The 22062-nt window shown below is 44.0% G+C and overlaps 1 protein-coding gene and 1 long non-coding RNA gene across 2 annotated transcripts; one reads left to right on the top strand and one right to left on the bottom strand.

Annotated features, from left to right (window-relative positions):
• Positions 1 to 277: 277 nt before the first annotated feature.
• On the bottom strand, positions 278 to 4481 carry LOC123815080 (zinc finger X-linked protein ZXDB-like). Its single transcript, XM_045833262.1, is given in 4 exon segments — positions 278 to 2233; positions 2235 to 2492; positions 2494 to 2785; positions 3130 to 4481. Coding segments are annotated over 3 exon segments (2424 nt in total). The 5' UTR covers positions 2704 to 2785; positions 3130 to 4481.
• On the top strand, positions 1742 to 21855 carry LOC123815085. Its single transcript, XR_006785012.1, has 4 exons — positions 1742 to 1876; positions 13588 to 13765; positions 14666 to 14790; positions 21343 to 21855. It is a non-coding gene; the product is annotated as an uncharacterized LOC123815085 (long non-coding RNA).
• Positions 21856 to 22062: the final 207 nt, after the last annotated feature.

Genomic DNA, 22062 nt, shown 5'->3' on the forward strand with positions numbered 1-22062 from the left:
AAACAATCTATTCAAACCACCTCATTTTATAAATAAAGACATTAAGGCTCAGATAGGTTAAGTGACTTGCTCAGGGTCACACAACTCATCAGTTCCAGACTCCAGATCAGCAGGGAAACCGCGGAACTTGTAGCCTGGGGCTCTGTTCTTTTTCAAACCTGTTAAAAAAAAAGAAGAAGAAGAAAAAGAAGCACAGTTACACATTTAGTCCAGAACATCCTTGAAAATGAGCATAATTAATAAAAGTAACCAACGTTGCGAGGAACGAATAGCGAGTTCATACCAAAAATGAGCTGCCAGTCACCGTGATCAGATCTGTTTCTTTCTGACAACCATGGTTTCCCACTGGGTTGGAGAATCCAAACTGGGTTTCTTCCTCCTGCCCAAAGAAGTCAGCATCAGGATGTACGTTCCATTCTGCTTTGGTCGGCGTCAGTAGTTCTGAGACACTGTTTTCACAAAGGGTGCTTGAAGGAGTCAGAGCATCCGTGTCCACAGTCAGCTTACTGCTGGGGGTCAAAGCCTGGGGCTCCTGACTGGAGTTTTTCATAGCCAGAGAGCCCAGAGATCCCAATGGCCCCGCACTCACGCTGGTGACATCATCCATATCTAAGGGGCTCTGCTGAAAACCGGTGGCTGTCGTTCCAAAAAAGAGAGAGGTATCCAGGCTTTGAGGGAGGTCAGTTGTGGCCATCAAGGCCCGCGGGTCCACAGCCTGCACTAAGGAATTACTGTTGCTAGCAGGGAGGCTCCCAGCCAGAGTGGAGCTCACAGAAGCCACATCGATAGTCAAGATTCCCGAGTTCACCAATGCCGTGTCCAGCACTGCAGCAGAACTATTGCCAGGCACATCAGAGAAGAGAGACACCAGCTCTGCATCACTGAGATCGCTCTGTCCCTGGCTGGTCAGTTCACTGCTGGGCGTGAGAGAATTTGCAGCTTCTAGCTGAGCCAAGAGATCCTGGCCGAGGTTGTGCCTTTTGGCCATGTGGGTCTTCATGCTGTGCTTCGATGTGAAGAGTTTATTACAGGTGGACACTGGGCAACGGCTCTTCCAGGTGTCTACATCCTGCAAGTGTTTCTTGGAGTGAATGTAGAGACTGCTGCGGGCGGAGAACCTGGCACAGCAGCCTTCCACAGGGCACACAAAAGGCTTCGTGCCCAGGTGGGTTATGCTGTGGCCTTTCAGATGCTCGGCCCTCGTGAAAGATTTCCCACAGCCTTCCACAGGGCACATGAACCTCCGGTCGTCGTCGTGCTTCCTTTTGTGCCTTAACAGTTTGGACATGCTGGTGAAGTTCCAGCCACAGCCGTCAAAGTCACAAAGGAAAGGTCTCTCGCCGGTGTGGCTCCGCAGGTGGATTTTCAGCCGACAAGCCTTGTCGTACTGTTTGCTGCAGCCAGGAAAGGAGCAGGAAAAGAGTTCCTGCTCCCTGAAGTGGGCGCGGTTATGGGAAAACAGAGCACTCACCGTGATGAACGTCTTCTTGCAGCCGGAAAAAGCGCACTGGTAGGGCCTCTCAGGCTCAAAGTGGCTGCGCTGGTGGGCGCTGAGCTTGGCCTGAGTGGGGAAGCTGTCTTCGCACACCTCACACTTGAACGAGTTCTCCTGCTCGTGGCCCTTCATGTGCGCCTTGAGGTTGTACACGGTGGTGAAGCTCTTACCGCAGCCCTCCGCCGGGCAGCCGAAGGGCCGCAGTTTGTCGTGCGACTGAAGGTGCCTCTTGAGCTTGTAGGAGGTGGTGAATGTCCAGCCGCAGCCGCCCAGGGGGCACTTGAAGGGCCTCTGGCCCTGGCTGCTGCTATGCGTCAGCAGGTGCACCTTCAGCTGGTGCTTCTTGGCGAAGGTCTGCCCGCACTGCGCCTCCGGACACAGGTACAGCACCACGCCCGGGCCCGGGCCCAGCGGCCCGCGGGGGCTCTCGGCCGCGGCCGGGCCCTCCGCCTCCTCCTCCGGCGCAGGGGCTGGCGCGGGTTCCGCGGGCTCGGCCAGCAGGAGGTCCGGCGGCAGCTCCGGGCAGTCGCCAGGCTGCGCGGCGTGTGGAACCCCCGCTTGCGGGGCGACCAGACCGCCGGGCTGCGGGGCAGGCGCCACCCCGGGCTCCCAGGCTGGCGGCGGGGGCGTGGCCAGGGTCAGGACGCCGTTCTCGAAGCGCAGCAGCAGGTTCTGGTTGTGGATGGTCACGGTGCCCGCGAAGGCCGCGGCGGGGCCCAGGCCTGGGGCGGGGATCGGGGGACGGGGCCGGGGCGGGGAGCGCGGACAGGCAGCGGGGCCCTGGCGCGGGGCGGCCCGCGGGGTTCGCGCCGCTCTCGCCCCCCTGGAGCCCTGGGCCGGGTTCGGCCTCCTCCCTCCAGACGGGCCCTGCGGCCTGGCCAGCGCCCGAGGTCTCCACGTCGCCACCCACCGGGTCCAGCAGCACCAGGAAGAAGTCGCCGCCGCCGACGACGCCGCCGCCGGCCTGATCCGGCCTCGGCGCCAAAGGGCTCGGGCCCGAGCCCGGGCCCCCGGGAGGCCGCGCGGGCCTCCTCGCGCCGCCGCCCGGGCCCGCCATCTTGGGGGCCCCGGAGCAGCAGGAGGCGGCGCGCGGGGGCCTGGCCAGCCCGCGGGTCAGGGCCTCCGTGGATTCGGCCGCCGCCCGCGGGGCTGCCAGCGCCGCCGCCCTGTCGCATCCCGCGAGCCGGGAGCAGCCTCGGGATTTCCATCTCCGCGTCTGAGAGGCTCTGCTGGAACCAGAGCCGCGGAGGAGGTGCGACCCCGCCCCCTGCCGCGGGCCCGAACACGTTCCTGAAAGGAAAAAAAAATGTGCAATGCGCAGAAACTGGCCCTATCAGATATTAAAACGTGTTTAACGCCACAGTGATTTAAATATTGTGGTACTGGGTCTCTGGAACAGAAAGAAAGCCCAGAGGCAGAGCCTGGTATGCATAAATAAATTCCACAGTTAACATGAGTAGGAAATCCAGCAGATCTTCCCAGGTAATGGGCAAGAGACACTTCACTCGGTAACTGGTGCTGGAATACCTACGCGTCTATCTGCAAAGGCAACTGAAGTCCGTGCCCCCCTGTATAGACCAAAACAAACACCCCAGCCCCTCCCAGTGCTAAGCGTGGTGCTTAGTACTGCTCACGTGTGAAAATTCGTTGACTGGCTGGCTGGCTGGATTGATGGATGAGAGACTATTCCTCGGAGAATACAGTTTGTGTCAACGTTACTCTACCCTGCCACTAGGAATTGCCACTGAAAATGATGTCGTCGTCGTCCTTCTTGTTGTTTGTTTTCCTGGCCAACTTCCCTATCCAGAATGGTCTTGAGCAGGAAAGTGGGGCACATACTTAATATTTTTTTGTTCTGCTGATGCAGAAATTACAATCAGTAGGAGGTGGGGCCAAAACAGATTAGCACTGTTCAGCCTAGAAAGCAAAGCCTGGGGGATGGAACAATTTCTATGGAAATCTAGAAAACCCAAACTGTAACCGAAGGCGGGTCCGGCTGCCTGCCTGCCGCGGAAAGCCAGTACTCCAGAGACAGGTGCCCATGTAAAGGAAAGTGGTTTATTTGCAAAAGCTGGCTATCTGGAAGATGGGGGACCCCTGTCTCAAAGCCCATCTCCACCTCTCAGTGAAGGCAGAGGTGTTTTATAAGGAGGGAGAAGGGAACAGAACCAAGACATCAAGAGAGGGGGTTGCAGAGTTCTCTAGTGCAGAGGAGCAGGGTCCGTTCGATAAGGCAAGTGGGGGTCCGGTGTGCATCATCCTGGTTTAGTCACGCTGGCTTCATGGCCCCGGGGCTCTGTGGTTGAAGGTCAGCAAATCTCCCCGAGCTGGGATGCCTGAGGATCTGGGTCTGTATCTTTCGAAACTAGTTCCTAGGATTCTCATACGAACATGCTGTTCATCTATAGGCCACGTATTAGACCGAGTCAGCACTTATAGGAACAACATCAAAAGAATGGTGGGCTGGGTTATAATTTCCCACCGTTACAAAACCACTGCCCGGTTCTCTCTATACAGTGCACGACCTAGGCCAACTCTGCACTTCCACCATCGGTTCCGGCATGGACATTTCACGTCCAGTCTCACAGCACAGGGAGGACAGGCCTCAGCTTTCCCTAGATTCTTTAGCACGGGGAGGTCTCTGGGTGGAAGTACCAGTTCGATGTGGTAAGGTTAAACCCTAAGTCACTGCAGTGAAGTCTCCCGAGAAAAAATGCACAGATGACCATGTGCAATGCACCCCCCTACCACTACCCTGTGCACCTGCCTACATTTAGTTGTGGTGGCCCAGTCTCACTGTGAAGGATTTGGCCTGAGATGCCTAATGATCTTGTCATTGATGATGTTGATCCTCCAGTTTGTCTGTCATCAGTAAGTTGGGAATTGATATAAAGATGGGGTGAAATGCCTAGCAAGAGAGATGTTTACAGAGATGACTTGATGATGGGGTACCTATAGTTTAAAGAATCCCTGCTTCCCCCCTTTTTAATGACAATGTCTACTGGCCGATCTCTTGATTCAAAGATCAGGTGTTTCATCCATAACAATTCAAACGTCATCAAAATTTCTACTTCACGTAATTTTCTTTGTATTACATTTATTTGGAGGGAGCGTTTTTCACATCTGCGGTACAGAAGATTGCATAAAACATACGTGCCAGGTTTAGACACTTTATAAAAGCAAACAACCATGTAACCAGGACCAAGGTCAAGAGATAGACCACTGCCAGCCTCCCAGAATTCCTCCCAATCCCAACCCACTCCCTCTCGTATGCATAGAGTCATTCTCCTGACTTTGTGATAATCATCTCGGTGCTTTTTTGTATAGCTTCACCACTTTATATGAAGTTACATCAACAGAATTATGCCGTGTGCTTCCTTTTATAGCTCCCTTCTTTCGTTCTGCACCATAACTGAGAGATTCATCCATGTCATATCAGAGTAGCTGTCGATCCTCTGTCTCCATTGTTGACTAGAATTCCAGTGTATGATTTTAGAAAAGTGATTGTGGTATGATTATACCATCTGTAGTAGATGGACACTAAGGGTTGTTTTCAGTTTTTGACCATTGCTCTGAACAGTGCTGCAATTAGGCAAGAAAAGGGAACTAGAGTCATTCCGTTCAAGAAGAACGATGTGAAACTATCTGTTTGCAGGTGACGTGCTCATGTACGTAGAAAATCTTAAAAACTCTTCACCAAAAGTGTTAGAACTAATAAATGAATTCAGTATAGTTCCCGAATATGACATCAACATACGAAATCCAGTTGTATCTAAACATTAACAATCTACTCTAAAAAGAAAAAATAAGGAAATAATACTATTTACAGTAGCATCAAAAAGCACACACTATTGAAGACTAAAGTTAACTAAGGAGGTGTACATGGAAAACTAAAAAGCACTGATGAGAGACATTAAGACAAAAATAAAATGGACAGACATATTCATGGATTGGAAGATTTAATGTTGTCCAAACATCCATTTATGAAATCGGACCCTTATCTAGCATCATTCACAGAAACCAATTCAAAATGGGCTAGAAACTTAAGTGCAATACCTGCAATTGTAAATCTCCTAGGAGAAAATATTAGGGAAAAGTTCTGGGCATGAACCTGGCCAATGACTTTTGTGTGTGTGGATATAACACCAAAACCAGAGGCAAACAAAACCAAAAATAGACAAATGCAGCTACATCAAACTAAGAAGTTGTGTCCAACAAAGGAAATAATCAACAGGGGGGGAAAGTCAACCCATGGAATGGAAGAAACCATATAGCTGATGAGGGGATAATATTGAAAATATAAAGGAATTTTTTCTCTCCACTTCAGGAGAAAAAAAAATAACTGAAAATGGGCAAAGGACTTGAATAGACATGACTACAAAGAAGACATACAAATGGCCAACAGCTATACGAAAAGATGTTTAACATCACTAATTACCAGGGAAATGCAAAACAAAACCACCGTGAGATACTGCTTGTTTGTGTGGCCAAATTAAAAATGTATCCATGCATTTCCTGACTGGGGGTGGTGGTGTCTCCTGTACAGGAGACAACTGTACTTGAACAACAAAGACACATTTTTTAAAATTTATTACAAAGATATAATAAGTATTGATGAGGACGTGGAGAAATTGAAGCCTTTCACACTATTGGAGGGAATGTAAAATGGTGCAGCTGCTATGGAAAATAGTGTGGAGGTTTCTCAGAAAATTAGAAATAAAACTATCATGTCACGTAGCAATCCCCCTTCTGGGTAAATGTCCACAAGCGTTGAAGTCAAGATCTTTGAGAGACGTTTACACCCCCATGATTATTGCAGCCTTATTTACAATAGCTAAGATGTGAAAGCAACTTCAATGTCCGTCAACAGATAAACTGATAAGGCAAATGGTGAACATGCCTACAGTGGAATGACATTCAGCCTTAAAAAACAAGAAAATCCTGCCAGGTGGGACACAACAGAGAGCCTTGAGGACATTATGGTAAGTGAAGTAAGCCAGTCACAGAATAACAAATGCTGTATGATTCCATTTATATAGAATGTAAAATAGTCAAGCTCATAAAGGCAGATACTTACTTTTATTGGGACTTGACTTTTTAGAGCAGCTTCAGTTTCTCTGTGAAATTTACGGGCATGTACAGACATTTTTTATAAACCCTGCCGTCATGCGTGCAGTCTCCCCCATTGTAAACATCCCCCATCAGATGCACGTTTATCACAACTGATGAGCCTGCTTTGACACCTTATAATCACCCAAAAGCCATAGTTTGCATGGCAGTCCACTCTTGGTGTTGTCCATTCTCCTGGTTTGAACAAAGGTATAAGGACATAGACCCATCATCATGGTGTCATAAAGAGCAGTTTCACTGCCCTAGAATCCCTGTGTCCTGCCTATTTAGCCCTCCCCCCCAGCCCCCGGCAACTACTGACCTTTTTACTTTCTCCATAGTTTTGGCCTTTCTTGAATCACATTTAGTTGGAGTCGTACACTAGGTAGCCTTTTCAGATTGGCTTATTTCACTTCATAATATACATTTACAATTCCCTGGTGTCTTTTCATGGCTTGATAGCTCATTTCTTTTAGCCCCGGGTAATTTTCCATTGCTTGTATGTATCATAGGTTGTTCACTTACCTGCTGAAGGACATCTTGATTGCTTCCAACTTTTGACGATTATGAATAAAACTTCTTACTGTAAAAGCGTGCAGGTTTTTGTGTGGATAAGTTTTAAAGCCAGTCTGGTCAACACCAAAGATGGTGATCGCTGGATACTATGGTAAGAGTATGCTTAGTTTTGTAAGAAGCCACCAAACAGTCTCCCAGATGGGCTGTGCATGTTTGCACTCCCACCAGCAGTGGACGAGAGTTCCTGCTCTTCCACATTCTCGGCAGCATTCCATGTTGTTAGCATTCTGGACTTGGCTATTCTAATCGGTGTGTAGGGCTATCTTATTTTGTTTTAGAAGCTGAGGTTTTAATGGTGTTTGCCAGGTGCTAGTGAGATGGGGAAATGGAGCATTGCTTTCAACATGCACAGAGTTTTCGTTTTGCAAGGTGAATCCATTTTTAGAGATCTGTGTGCCTATAGCTAACAATAATGCATTGCACAATTTCAAATTTGTCAAGCAGATAGACCTCATGTTGAGAGGAAAATTAGTGCTTGTAAAATGCCATGAATGTGGCTGTGGCACTGTGTGAACCCATGGATGGCAGTATGTGCAGAAGCATTGCATGCAGGAAAGGCGAATTCTTATCCAGAGTAAGTGTCTACTATGGTAAGCACAAAAAGCTGCCGTGACTTGGTGGAAGCTGTAAAATGTAATCAAGCTGCCAACAGGCTGATCACCCAGGGAATGATACTGAGCTAAGTACTCTGTATTGGTCCGTGTCTTTGGCAGACTGGGAATTCAGCAGTGGCTGTAGCCAGGTGTGCCCTGTTGGGAGAAACCTCATGTTGCTGAGACTGTGTAATCTATATCTCTGGTATTATGTCCACTATGTTCTTAAGCCCATCACACAATGACAGAATGGCTGGGGAAAGAGGTGGATAGCCACAGAATGGGTCATCCTATTCATTTACTTATTAAAATCCTCCTTTAAATACATCACCACTTGGTAGGCACTCACATGGGATACAGATATCTTCACTGATGTTGTTGCCTATTCAGAGTGGTCTACCTACATGTCTCCTTCTCAGCCCTTCTTGCCATTAATTTTCTAAACATTTCCCTTCCAAGGCCAATTCATGTGGCGAAACTCTTGGTGGCAGCCATGAATTGGTATACGATTGCACGTGTCCCCATTTCTTTTTACAAACAGAATGAACAACCCAGTGCATTGTTCTAAGTTGTGCCCACTGGAAGGCTTTTCCTTTAAACTGTCCTTCATTGTTATTCTATGACAGTTGTCCCAATGCGCCCCCCCTCCGCCCATCGCCCCCCCCACCCCCCACAGTCAATTCCTACACTGTTGCCCATGTCTGTGGGTCATTCTTACATGTTCTTTGTCTAGTCCCTTCCCCTTCTTTCCACCACTGTCCCCCTTTCCTGTCCCCTCTGGGCATTTTCAGTCCACTCCATGTTTCCATGCCTGTGGTTCTGTTTGGTTCCTTACTTTATTTTGTTCATTAGATTCCCCTTATAGGTGAGATCCTATGGTGTTTGTCTTTCACTGCCTGGCTTACTTCACTTAGCATAATGCTCTCCTGTTCCATCCATGCTGTTGCGAATGGTAGGAGCTCTTCCTTCCTCCCTTCCTCCCTTCCTTCCTTCCTTCCTTCCTTCCTTCCTTCCTTCCTTCCTTCCTTCCCTCCCTGCCTCCCTCCCTTCCTTCCTTCCTTTCTTCCTTTCTGCTGCATAATATTCCAGTGTGTAAATGTACCACTGTTTTTTGATCCACTCATTTACTGATGGGCACTTAGGTTGTTACAGCACTTTCCTATTGTAAATAGCAGTGCTACGATCATAGGGGTGCGTAGGTTCTTTCGAATTGGTGACTCGGGATTCTTAGGGTATAATCCCAGCATTGGAATCGCTGACTCAAAAGGCAGTTCCTTTTTAGTTTCCTCAGGAAACTCCATACTGTTTCCCACAGTGGCTGCACCAGACTGCATTCCCACCAGTGCTACACTAGGGTTCCCTTTTCTCCCCGTCCTCGCCAGCACTTGTTGTTTGTTGATTTATTAATGGTGGCCATTTGTGACAGGTGTGTGGTGATATGTCAATGTGGCTGCAATTTGCATCTTTCTGATGGCTAGTGATGTTGAGTATCTTTTCCTAGGCCTATGGGCCTTCTGTTTGTCCTACCTTGAGAAGTATCTATTCAGATTCTTTGCCCATTTTTTCATTGGATTGTTTGTCTTCCTGGTGTTGAGTCGTGTGAGTTCTTTATATGTTTTGGAGACCAGACCCTTGTCCGATGTACCATTGGCAAATATGTTCTCCTATACAGTCAGTTCCCTTTTCATTTTGATGATGTGTTGCTTTAGTCGTGCAGAAGCTTTTAGTTTGATGTAGTCTCATTTGCTTATTTTTTTCCCTTTATTTCCTTGCCCTAGGAGTCATATTGGCAAAAATATTGCTGTGTGGGATATCTCAAATTTTCCTGACTACGTTTTCCTCTGGGACTTTCAAGGTGTCACGACTTATATTTAACAATAAAACATGATTTAAAAAAAAAAGAAGAAACAGCATTTTCTTTGCTTGGCTATACATCCATTGTCATCCCATGTATCCAAGGGACCCCAGGTGATACACAATCTCTACCTGACCTTTCTGGTATATTTTCTGCTCTCCAGCCACACTGGCCATTGGGGCTTCCATCCCCAGCTTCTGCTAAGTCATCGTTTAGAGCTCAGCTCAAGTCACTGCCTAGGGAAAACTTCCTCTCATAAAACCCCTTTGCTTGCTCTGGCTGGTGTGGCTCAGTGGATTGAGCACTGGCCTGCAAGCCAAAGCATCGCCGGTTCCATTCCCAGTTGGGGTACATACCTGGGTTGCAGGCCAGGTCCCCGGGGGTGGAGGGGGTGCGTGACAGGCAACCAACATGTTGATGTTTCTCTCCCTCTCTTTCTCCCTCACTTCCTGTCTCTCTAAAAATAAATAAATAAAACCTTTGTAAAAAAGAAGCCCTTTACTTAAGCTTCCTTTGTTTTATGCTCTCAAGTATTTCGTAAATATTCTTGATTTGTGAACACTTAGTCACATTATTATCCGCCCCCCCCCCGCTCCTGCTAGACCTTAAGCTGTACTTACAAATTCACATTATTTTTTCTTCCTTATGGTAGAACGATACCCAAGGTTTGATTGAATAAAGCCATGAACATGTCCAAAAATAAATCACCTGTCCTTCAGAAGTGCTCCCCAAAGAGGCTGTGTCTCTCAGCTCTCCATTTGGGACTATGCCTGCATATCACACAGACTCATCTCTGAATCAGTGCCAAGTGTTCTGACACTGTAATCCGATGGTAGGGCATGGCCCATGCGTCCATATGTGCACCAGGAAGAGAAAAGGTAATGCAGCAGGAGTGGGGAACGTGGACGTTTGGGTCGTTTCTCCATGTAAATGACTTGTGTCTTCAGGGCGTGTTTGAACCTTACGTAGTTCATACCAGCGCCATTTGATGGTAATGTTCTGCTGTGCGCAACAGATTTTATGTCTGAATTGGCCAGACAGCTACAAGTTCATGACAGGTAGTTCAGGTGGTTACCTGGTGGTCCACGGCCAAGTACTCAGTCTCTACTAGGGCCCACCCGCAAGCCAAGAGCAGTTTCTCTAAAGGAGGGTAGTTAATGCACAGATGGCGACAAGACTTTGCTCCAAAATTCTGAGTTTCTTTTCTGTAAATCACCTGTAGGAGACTGCTAAAAGTTCCAAAGAGCATTCCTGTTGACACTGACACTTTAAGCACTTGGATCTGCTGGATCATATGACACAAACTGCAAAAGCAGGGAAGTTTGCGTGACAGCTTTGACCTAGTGCAGAACCTTCTTTTGTTCTGGATTCCACTGAAAACTAGCAGATTTTCTTGTCCCTTGGCAAATAGGCCAGAATAGTACAAGCCAGTGAGAAATCTAAAGAGGCCCGCTCATTATTGTGTCACTTCTTTGGTTGTAGGAGAGCCAAATACAATAATTGACCCTTAACCGTAGAAAAGCTACCTAGGCGTGCCCCATAGCACCGGAACCTAGGAGTATCCCTGAAGCAAAGGGCCCCTATATTTTTGTTGGGCTTGTTTTTCACCATGCGATAGGCAAATTCCTCACCAATAAGTCTAGGATAGTTGCTAGTTCTTGTTTATTAGGCCCGATTGACATCATTGTGTTGAACCACTGTTATGTGCTGTGGGAGGAAAAAACAACCCAGATGCCTGTGGACTAAATTATGACACAGGGCTGGGGAGTTAACACAGTCCTGGGCCAGAACACTGAGGTCATGGAGCTAGCATTGCCAGCTGAAAGAAAACGACTTTTCTAGATGGTGGCAAATCGCTTTCTGTAGTGGTTGTAACAATTTACTGTCTTAACAGTAGCAGAGAGAGTTCCTGCTGGTACACATCTTAACCTACCCCAAGAAGTGCCAGACTTTAAATCATTGTTTGCTTTTAATATTAAGCTGTTGCATGTTCTCACGTGTCTAAAAGCCTTTTAGACTTTTCTCTCCTGTGAAAGGTCTGTTCGAATGCAACTCTCACCCATTTCTCTGTTGTTTTACATCATGTACTTTCTGATTTAATGAACTCTTTATGTGTTTTAAATACCAGTCCATTGGTGGTTATATGATGGGCCAAAACATTCCCTTGCTCTGTTGTTTGTGTTTCCGTGTGCTTTACGCAGTGCTTTGGGAATAGAAGGTCTCAATCGTAATATAGTCTAGTCCCCCAGTCTGTGGTTTCAGTTACCTGTGGTCAATTATGGTCTCAAATATGAAATGGAAACTTCCAGAAGTGTAAAACTTATAAGTTTTGAATTCACATCATTCTGGGTAGCATGATGAAATCTCACACTGTCCACACTCCTTTCTGCCCAGGATGTGAACCATCCCTTTGTGCAGCGTATCAGTGCTGTACGCAGAGTCCAGAAAGATATTTCCAGAGGGAGGAGGGAAAGAGAGAGATATTTCCAGAGAGAGAAAGAGCCCACATTTGCGTAACTTGTATTACTGTATATTGTTGTGATTGTTCTATTTTATTAGTAGTTGTAGTTATTAATCTCTTACTGTGCCTAATATATAAATTAAACTTGATTGTATGTATATATGTATGTATGTATGCATGTATATATGTATAGGAAAAAGCATAGTATGTACAGATTTTCAGGCATCCTCTGGGTGTCTTGGAATGTATCTCCTGCGGGTAAAGGAGGACTACTGTAGTCAAATCTATCGATCTTCCCCTTATGGTTAGCGCTTTCTGTTTTAAGAAATCTGCCCCAGCCCTGGGGCCATACAAATATTCTCTATATTGTTTCTTAAAATATTTATGGTTTGTCCTTTCACAGTTAGGTCTTAATCCCCTTGCAATTGTTGTTTGTGTGGAGAGGGGTTCTGTTTCCTTTCATGTGGATACCTGATTGTCTCAGTAAACCATTTATGGAAAAGTCTGCACTTTTCCAGCTTATTTGCAGCACCACACGAATCATAAATCCAGCGTCTACCTAGGTATGGGTTAGTCTCAGTTCATCCGCCTATTTGAAATGCCGCACATCAGTATTAATTACTACAGCTCTATAGCCAATCATGATGTTTGGAGGAGGCCAGTCAATTCTACCCTGTTTGTCAAATCATCTTGGTTATTTTCAGCCTCTGTTGACTCCATTTAAAGTATTAATCATGAGAGAAAGTTCAACCGTAAGCTTGTTTGAAGTTCTAATTATGCTTGTGTTGAGTTTATAGATTTGACTTCAGTATTGAATGTTTGATTAATGGAGATGGTCTGTCTCTCCTTTTATAAGCACTACTTAATGTGCCCCAATAATATTTTCTCATAGGGAAAAACATTTTTCCCATAAGAGGACATTTTACCCTAGGTACTTCATATTTGAAAAGAATTATTTTTGACATTTTTATTTTCTAAATTTTTTGCTAGTAATTAGAATGCAAATGGCTTTTATATGTTGATTATTTGCCCTCAAATCTCCAAATACCTTGAGTCTAACATTTTGTCTGTAAATACTTGTAGAGTTTAATGTACACCATCACACCATTTACAATTATGTCAGTCTTATTTATTTCCATTTTGTCTGTTTCTTTCTCCCTCCCTTCCTCCCTTCCTTCCTTCCTCCCTCCCTCCCTCCCTCCTTCCCTTCCTTCTTTCCTCCCTCCCTCCCTCCCTCCCTTCCTTCCTTCTTTCCCCCCTTTCATTTTGCTACTCTCTCTGGGTGATAGTAGGCACCCTTACTTGATGCAGCTCTCAATGTGGAAGCTTTCAGTAATTCTAAGAATGATATTTGGAATAGATGTGTTCTGGAACAATCATGATCCAAGCAGGAGACAGAAAGTACACACCAGACAGGGGAAATTTAACATAAAGAATTATTAAACTATGATAAATGTATAACATATAGGATATAATAAAACATTCTATGGTATTTCAGGGCTGAGGAAGAATACCCAGGGAAAGACCAACTTGCAGTGGGGGCCCCTCCCCAAGGATGGATGGAGTTCACTCCTCATTGGAGAAGGTGTAGGAGATGCCACTGGACAGCAGAGAAGCTTGCTGGTTTGCCCGTGCCAGAGCTGGACTTAGAACCATAGCTGGTCTACAGTTGCAGGGTAAGCAGGAAGCAACCCTCTGGAGCACATCAGTGTGGACATGCCATAGCTAGTGGCCAGTGTGTGGACATGTAGTAGGAATAGGGGTTCTGGTGGAGCTGGAGGCCTGGAGATAACAATGTCATGGATGTAGAATCCGGAGGGCCTCAGTGTTGGGAGGGCTGTAGCACTGGGAGCACTACAGGAGATAAGGCTGGTATTGGTAGGGGCGGGGCAGGAGAGTGAGCAAGCATAGGGAAACAGTGAGTAGGTGGCTTGGAGCATAGGATAGCCCTATGAAGAGGGCCACAAAAAGCTGATCACCAGGCCACATCAGGATTGCATGTTCAACAACACGAGGACAGTTGTTATGGGCTGATACCTGTGAAAGGACACCCAGAATATCCTACCACCCACGCCTCCGAGAGCCAGAAGTCACAGGAGAGCCACTTCCTCCTTTAGTGTCCTTCTAGCATCTTCTATGATCAAGTCCAACATCATGCTCACTTTGAAGAAGACATATTGAAGGAATTTGCCCATTATCAGGGAGCACATATTGAAGGGTGGATTTAGACCAGAGAGGCAATACATTGATGATGATTGGCTTCATATCCCTTATGAGTTTAGGGGAGCCCCTTCTCGTCTTAGTTTGTGTGAAGAGTAGACACCCTGCCTGCCAGGGTTATTGCTGGCTCGCCCAAGGAAGAGTATCTGTCATCCTGTTGTTTCTCCATACATTATTGGGTTGGCCAAACAGTTTGTTGAGGGTTTTTTTTTCTTTCCATAAAATAAAGGACATACGTTTCATTTTCACCAATAACTTTATTGGTGTGGATATTTTGAGTATGCCGGCTATCTCCTGTGTGGTATAACGTTGATTGTTCTCAATTAAGGTCTCGATTTGATTGCTATTCGTTTCAGCTGGTCTACCCGGCAGAGCATCGTCCATCGTCCAGTGAGAAAGCTCCAGCACGAAACTTAGCAAAGCACTTTTGACACGTTCGATCAGTCACAGCACCTTCTCCATACACTGCACAAGTCTTTTTGTGAGTTTCAGTTGCTCTTTACCTTTCTTGAAATAATGAAGCATAGTATGCCAAAAGTGTTGCATATTTTCTTCCACCTTCAATGTTAAAATGGCTATGCAAAAATTCACCAGTTTTCATAAGTTTTTAAAACTGCTTGCTGACATGACAGCTGTCACCATACAGCCTAACAAAATCGTGTCGAATCAAGTTAAAGACAACTAGGCGCTACTTGAGCCATGGTACAGAAAAAAACAAAGTTTTGGACCAACTCAATAATAATTAAAGGAGCAGGGCTGCCTATTTCAGGAGTTTTAATAGACTGCTTCAGATTGTTGGTGGCCCCTCGGTTCCCTGGCTTGAACTGAGTTTTACTGCAAAACAGAGGCTCTGGTACAAAAGCACGTGGTGGTGTTAGCTCAGGGAGCCTGTGAGCCCTGCACTGAAGTCTTACTTGCTGTAGGCCTGCTTGCTGTACCTTGAAGGAGAGCCTCAGTGTGTGGTGACATTGCCTCTTCCACCATAAGTGTGAGTAGCAATTTTTTCCCTGAGGAATAGACTTGTTTATACCTTGAATGCCTCTCTGCTCTCCTGGTAGCTGCACCGGAGCCAAATGGGGAGAGAAGATCCTTGGATTTCATTTAAAGTCATGCCCAAGGGAGCCTTGCCTATGGAGGAGCAGGGAGGAAGATTCCTGTGTTAGTCTTACAAAGTGTATCCATTTACCAGTGTTGGCAATTTGGGTGCTTTAGTTGCACTTTTCTCCATTTCAGACTCCAAGGTGCACACAAAAACTGATGGGAGAAAATGGCACGTATTTTTGCTCTTCTTAAGTGGTAAACAATCCGTGCTTTAGTGATTGCACTGCCAACTTACATGGAGAATGCTCGACGTTCTAGTAAAAACCTGTTTTTGGTGTGTCTGTATTCAATAGATAGAATAAGATACCAGTAAATCAGGAGAGAGAAAAACATTACTAACAGTGAAGAAAAGAGTACATGTATAGCATCCGAAGTAATAGTTGGGAAATAAGAGCTCAGATACAAAAAGAGAGATGCACATTAAAATGGACAAATAGAATGTATGGTGCCAGGTGGTACTGGAAGTATCGGGGGGAACACTTTGTAAAGTGTCTGACAAGGTGTCTGACCACAATGTTGCACACCTGAAGCTAATACAGAATAATATGAAAGTAAATTGCAAATGAAAAAGTAAAAAAAAACAAGTAGAGAAAATATGTTTTGAAGAGTCTGACTTATTATTCACTTTAAAGAAAAGCAAAGTGGCTAATAAACTGTCAAAGAACTTTCAAGCCATGAAGTATTCTTTCCAGAGATCTTTGATTCCGTGTTTTACTGCTTCTTACATTTAAAAAAGTCCATCTGTGTGTACTCAGGAAGTCCCAATCAAATTCAAAATAGTGACCATAACCAGCGCTTTCCAAAGCTTCTTTCTTCTCCTGTGTATTGCTTTCTTCCCTACCCACCTCACCCCATCTGTATGCAACTGCTGATTTGCTTTCTCTCACTAGAGATTAACTTGCATTTTGTTGAATCTTATGTAAATGGAATCATATACTATATTCTCTGGTTTGTCTTTTTTTTAACACAACATAATTATTTTGAGAGTCACCCATGCTGGTATTTTAAGGAATGATTCATTTCTTTTTGCTGTCGTGCCATATTTCAGTGTATGGTTATTTGGGTTGTTTCCAGTTTTTGACTATTACAAATAGGGCCGCTATGAATATTCATGCACAAATCTTTGGACATATGCTTTCATTTATCTTAGATGAAAAATGAAAACTCAAGAGCAGCAGGATGGCAAGTGCGTTTAACATTGCGAGGAACTGACCGAGTGTTTGCAAATATTCCAAACCACTTACACTCTTATCACACACTTATGAACGCTTGATATGGTCAGTCATTTTACTTGGGGCCATTCTAGTACATGTGTTGTGGTATATCATTTTAGTTTTAATTAGCATGCCCCTAATTACTTACAATGTTGAGCATCTTTTCATGGGCTCAATTGCCATCCATTTATCTTAGTGGGTGAACTTTCTGTTCATATATTTGCCCATTGTAATTGTGCTGTTGTTTTCATGTTATTGATTTTCTTTTTTTTTTTTGCTTTCTCAAGCATTTTAATTTTTTCCAGCAATTGCTCTCTTTTTTTTTTTTTGTATTCGTTTTCCATTACCATTTCCATTACCCTTAGACACCCCACCCTCTGCAATCACCACACTGTGGTCCATGTCCATGAGTCCTGTTTCCTTTTGTTCCATCACTCCACCCCTTACCCTCACCCGCTTAGCTGTCATGTGCTCTCAATCTATGATTCTGTCTCTCTTTTGCTTGTTAGTTCTGTATGTTCATCAGACTCCACGTAGGAGTGAAATGGTATGCTATTTGTCTTTCTCTGACTGGCTTATTTCACTTAGCATAATGTTCTCCAGATTCATCAATACTGTCCCAATGGTTAAAACTGCCTTCTTTTTTATGGCCGAGTAGTATTCCACCATGTAAACGTCCCATAGCTGTGTTATCCACTCATCTACTGATGGGCACTTGTGCTGCTTCCATATCTTGGCAATTGTAAATAACACTGAAATGGATATAGGGGAGCTTATGTTCTTTTGAATTAGTGTTTTGCATTTCTTAGGATCAATTTCCAGAAGTGAGATCGCTGGATGAAAAGGCAGATGCATTTTTAATTTTTTGAGGCATCTCCATACTGCTTTCCACAGTGGCTGCGCCAGTCTGCATTCCCACCAAGAATGCAGAGGGGTTCTCCTTTTTCCGCATCCTCACCAGCACTTGTTGTTTGTCGATTCATTGATGATAGCCATTCTGACAGGTATGAGATGATGTCTCACTGTGGTTTTAGTTGGCACTTCTCTGATGATTAGTGACATTCAGCATCTTTTCCTATGTCTATCGGCCACCTGTAGGTCCTCTTTGGAGAAGTGTCTATTCAGGTCCTTTGCCCATTTTTTAATTGGGTTGTTTGTTTTTTTCGTATTGAGTTTTCTAAGTTCTTTATGAATTGTCGACATTAACTTAACCCCTTATCAGATGTATTGGCAAATATGTTTCCCATTCTGCGGGTGGTTTTTTATTTTGTTGATGTTTTCCTTTGCTGTGTAAAAAGCTTTTAGTTCCATGTAGTCCCATTTGCTTATTTTTTCTTCTGTTTCCCTTGCCTGGGGAGATATATCTGATACAACTTTGCTATGAGTGATATCTGAGGTTTTGCTGCCTATGTTTTCTCCTAGGATTTTTATGGATTTTCAGTTCTAACAGTTAAGTCTTTAACCCATTCTGAATTTATTCTTGTGTTGTGTAAGAAGGCCGTCTACTTTCATTTTGCTGCATGTATCTGTCCCATTTTCTAAACACCATTTACTGAATAAACTGTCTTTAGCCCATTGTATGTGCTTGCATCCTCTCTCGAATATTAATTGACTGTAAAGGGGTGGGGTCATTTCTGAGCTGTCTATTCTGTTCCGTTGATCTATAGGTCTGTTTTTATACCAGTACATGCTGTTCTGATTACTACGGCCTTATGGTATAGTTTCATATTAGGTAGTGTGATTCCTCCAACTTTGTTCTTTGCTGTTGCTGTGTGGGGCCTTTTTAGGTTCCATATAAATTTTTGGAGTATTTGTTCTCGTTCTGTGAAATATGTCATTGGAATCTTGATAGGAATCGTGTTGTATCTGTAAATTGCTTTGGGTAGTATGGACATTTTAATGATGTTAATTCTTCCTGTCCAGGAGCATGGTAAGTGCTTCCACCTATTTGTATCTTCTCCAGTCTCTTTCTTCAGTGTCATAATTTTCTGAGTACAGGTCTTTTACATCCTTGGTTAGGTTTATTCCTGGGTATTTTATCCTTATTGAAGCGATTGTGAATGGGATTGTTTTCTTAATTTCCCCTTCTGTTACTTCGTTGTTGGCAGATAAACATGCAACTTATTTCTTGATATTCATTTTGTATCCTGCTACTTTGCTGGATTCATTTATCAGTTCTAGTAATTTCTGGGTGGCATCTTTGGGGCTCTCTATGTGCAGTATCATGTCATCTGCCAATAAAGACAATTTTACTCCTTCCTTTCCAATTTGGATGCCTTTTATTTCTTCCTCTTGTCTGCTTGCTGTGGCTAGGACTTCTGGTACTATGTGAATAAGAGGTGAAAGTGGACATCTCTGTCCTGCTCCTGATCTTAAGGGCGGGGGGAATGCTCGTAGTTTTAGCTTGTTGAGTATGATGCTGGCAGTGAATTTGTCATATGTGGTCTTTATTATGTTTAGGTATGTGCCCTCTAATTCCACTTTGCTGAGAGTTTTTATCATAAATGGGTGGCGGGTTTTATCAAATGCTTTTCCTGCATCCATTGATATGATCATGTGGTTTTTATCCTTCATTTTGCTTACGTGGTGAATCGCATTTATTGTTTTGTGGAATGCTGTACTAACCTTGCATTCCCAGAATAAATCCCACTCGGTCATGGTGTATGGTCTTTTTGATGCATCACTGTATTCAGTTTGCTGATATTTTGTTGAGCATTTTAGTGTCTATGTTCATCAGGGATATTGGCCTATAATTTTCTTTCTTCGAAGTGTCTTTATCTGGTTTTGGAAATTAAGATAATGCTGGCCCTGTAAAATGAGTTTGTGAGCCATTCCTCCTATTGAATTTTTAAAAATAGTTTGAGGACAGGTGTTAGTTCTCAGAACGTTTGGTAAAAATTCACCTGTGAAGCCATCTGGTCCTGGCCTTTTGTTCATTGGGAGTTTATTTTTTTTTCATTTTTTTTTATTTTTTTATTACTGCTTCCATTTCAACAGGTATAATCTGGCTATTTCAGATTCTCTGATTCTTCCTGATTTAGTTTTGGGAGATGTTATGTTTCTACGAATTTATCCATTTCTCTCAGGTTGTCCAGTTTGTTGGCAGATAGTTGTTCATAATATTTTTTCACAATCCTTAGTATTTCTTCGGTGTCAGTTGTTATTCCTCCTCTTTCCTTCTGATTTTATTTATTGGGGTCCTCTCTCTTTTCCTCTTCATGAGTCTGGTTGAAAGTTTGTCAATCTTGTTTATCTTTTCAAAGAACCAGCTCTTGGATTCACTGATCTTTTGTATCATTTTTTTTTAGACTCAGTTTTTATTTCTGCTCTGATCTTTATTACTTCCTCCTTTCTATTCACTTTGTTGTTTTTCAAGTTCCTTTAAGTGTAAAGTTACATTGTTTGTTTGAGCTTTTTCTTGTTTTCTTTTCTGTCTTTCTTTTTTTCTTTTTGAAATGGGCTTCTAATGCTATGAATTTCCCTGTTAGGATTGTTTCCCTGTGTCCCACGGCTTTTGGGTTGTTGTGCTGTCATTTCATTCGTTTCAATGTATATTTTGCATGCTATTGATTGAAAATATTCTTTGTATATTGGAATTACAGGGCCATTGATGGGTGCATTTTTGCAGATATTTTCCCCATTCTGTGTTATCTTTCATTTTCCTAAAGCGTATTTATTAGAACAAATTATTTTAACTTGAAGGAAGCCCAAATTGTTGATTTTGTTTGCTATAATTCATGCTTTTCATGACCTATTTAAGATATTTTTTTCCAATCCAATTTCACTTAACTTTTGTCCTGCCCTTTGTCCTAGAAATGTTATAATGTTAGGTCTTGCTATTTAAGTCTAATGTCATTTTCTGGTTGTTTTTTTGTATATGGTGTAAGGGAAGGTTTAACAGTTATTTCTTTTGACTTATGGGTGTCCAATTGTTCCAGCACCAGTTCCTGATAACACTATGCATTCCCCACTGAATTAGCTTTGCACCTTGGTTGGCAATCAATCGACTGTCCATGTGGGTGTATTTCTGTATTCTCGCTTCTGCTAAATTGATCTGTGTGCCTATAATGTATGCCAATGCCACACTTTCTTAAATTCCGCAGCACCCTGAAATGTCTTGCAACCTGGCGGTCAGTATAAGTCCTACGGCGTTGGTATTCATATTCAAAATAGCTTTGGATGTTCTAAGTCCTATGTACCTCCATATAAATCTTAGAAATAGCTGGACATTGTTGGGAAACAGTTCTTTATAGGTTTCCCATTCCTCCCTGAATTTTGGCCAGAGGCATTAGCTGGTTTTTTTCAAACTCTTCTTCAACGCTACTGGTACAACAGGCAGCCTTGGAAGAACATACAGATAGTGTTTTCCTCTGGGACAGATTTGTTTGCTGCTCAGGATAATAAAGATAGTATTTCCCTCTGAGGAGGCTTGTTAAAAGGCCCTTAAAAATACTGGCGTTTCCCCCGTGGATGGACTTTGGTGCACTGTCCGCTTGCTCCTGCGGAACATCGCTAAACTTCTTTATGTTGGGTGGGACTCTAAGATGGGGCCCAAGATCTCAGCCTCCTGGTGTACACACCCTGTATAAATCCCCGGGAATGTACATGTGATGGATTTTACTCCTATGATGAGGTCCTAGCACTGTTAACTTTAAGAAAGGGATATTATTTAGGTGGACCTGACCTATCCCATGAGTCCTTTAAATTTGGATCTACAGGTCAGAGACAGAGGAGGACACACACAGGAAATTCTGAAGATCCAGGGGGCCAAGTGGTGAGAACCTGAGAGTGGCTTCTGAAAGCTGAAATCAACACCAGCCAACAGTCAGCAAGAAACTAGGAACTCAGTTCTATAACCACAAGGAATGAATTCTACCAATATCCTTGAATGAGCTTGGAAGAGGGACCTGAGCACCAGATGAGAACACGGCCCAGCTGACATGTGGATGACAGGCTTGTGAGTCCCTGAGCAGAAGACCCAGTCAAGCCCACCAGGTTTCTCCCTTAGAAGACTGCGAGACAAAGAATGGGTGTACTGTTAAGCCTACTGTTTGTGGGTAATTTGTAATGGCTGCAACAGAAAACTAATACACTGCACCATTCCTCTAAAATAAAATAATAAAATAAAGTAAATAAAATGTTGGAGTTTCCTACACTGTAATGCAAACTCACTTTGTGCATATCATACACCTGCAGTACTTCTTATCATTGGTATGGGACTTGGGGACATTTGGGGACCAGTGCAAAGAAGTTCATGCTGCCCACTGTGGCATGAGTAATAAACCACCTTTTCCATATGACTCTGGAGTCCTGTATCTTCTTCCAGCATCTATGACACTGTGTCAAAACAAATTGTTAGCTTACAGTAGGGTAAAATCTTTGACATTTCGGAAGTTCTGACATGCAGTTGTCAAGAAATGGTCATGTCCAAAGTAGAC

Source organism: Phyllostomus hastatus, unplaced genomic scaffold (genome assembly GCF_019186645.2).
Source record: "Phyllostomus hastatus isolate PE091 unplaced genomic scaffold, TTU_PhHast_1.1 phas_contig_10, whole genome shotgun sequence".
Taxonomy (NCBI): domain Eukaryota; kingdom Metazoa; phylum Chordata; class Mammalia; order Chiroptera; family Phyllostomidae; genus Phyllostomus; species Phyllostomus hastatus.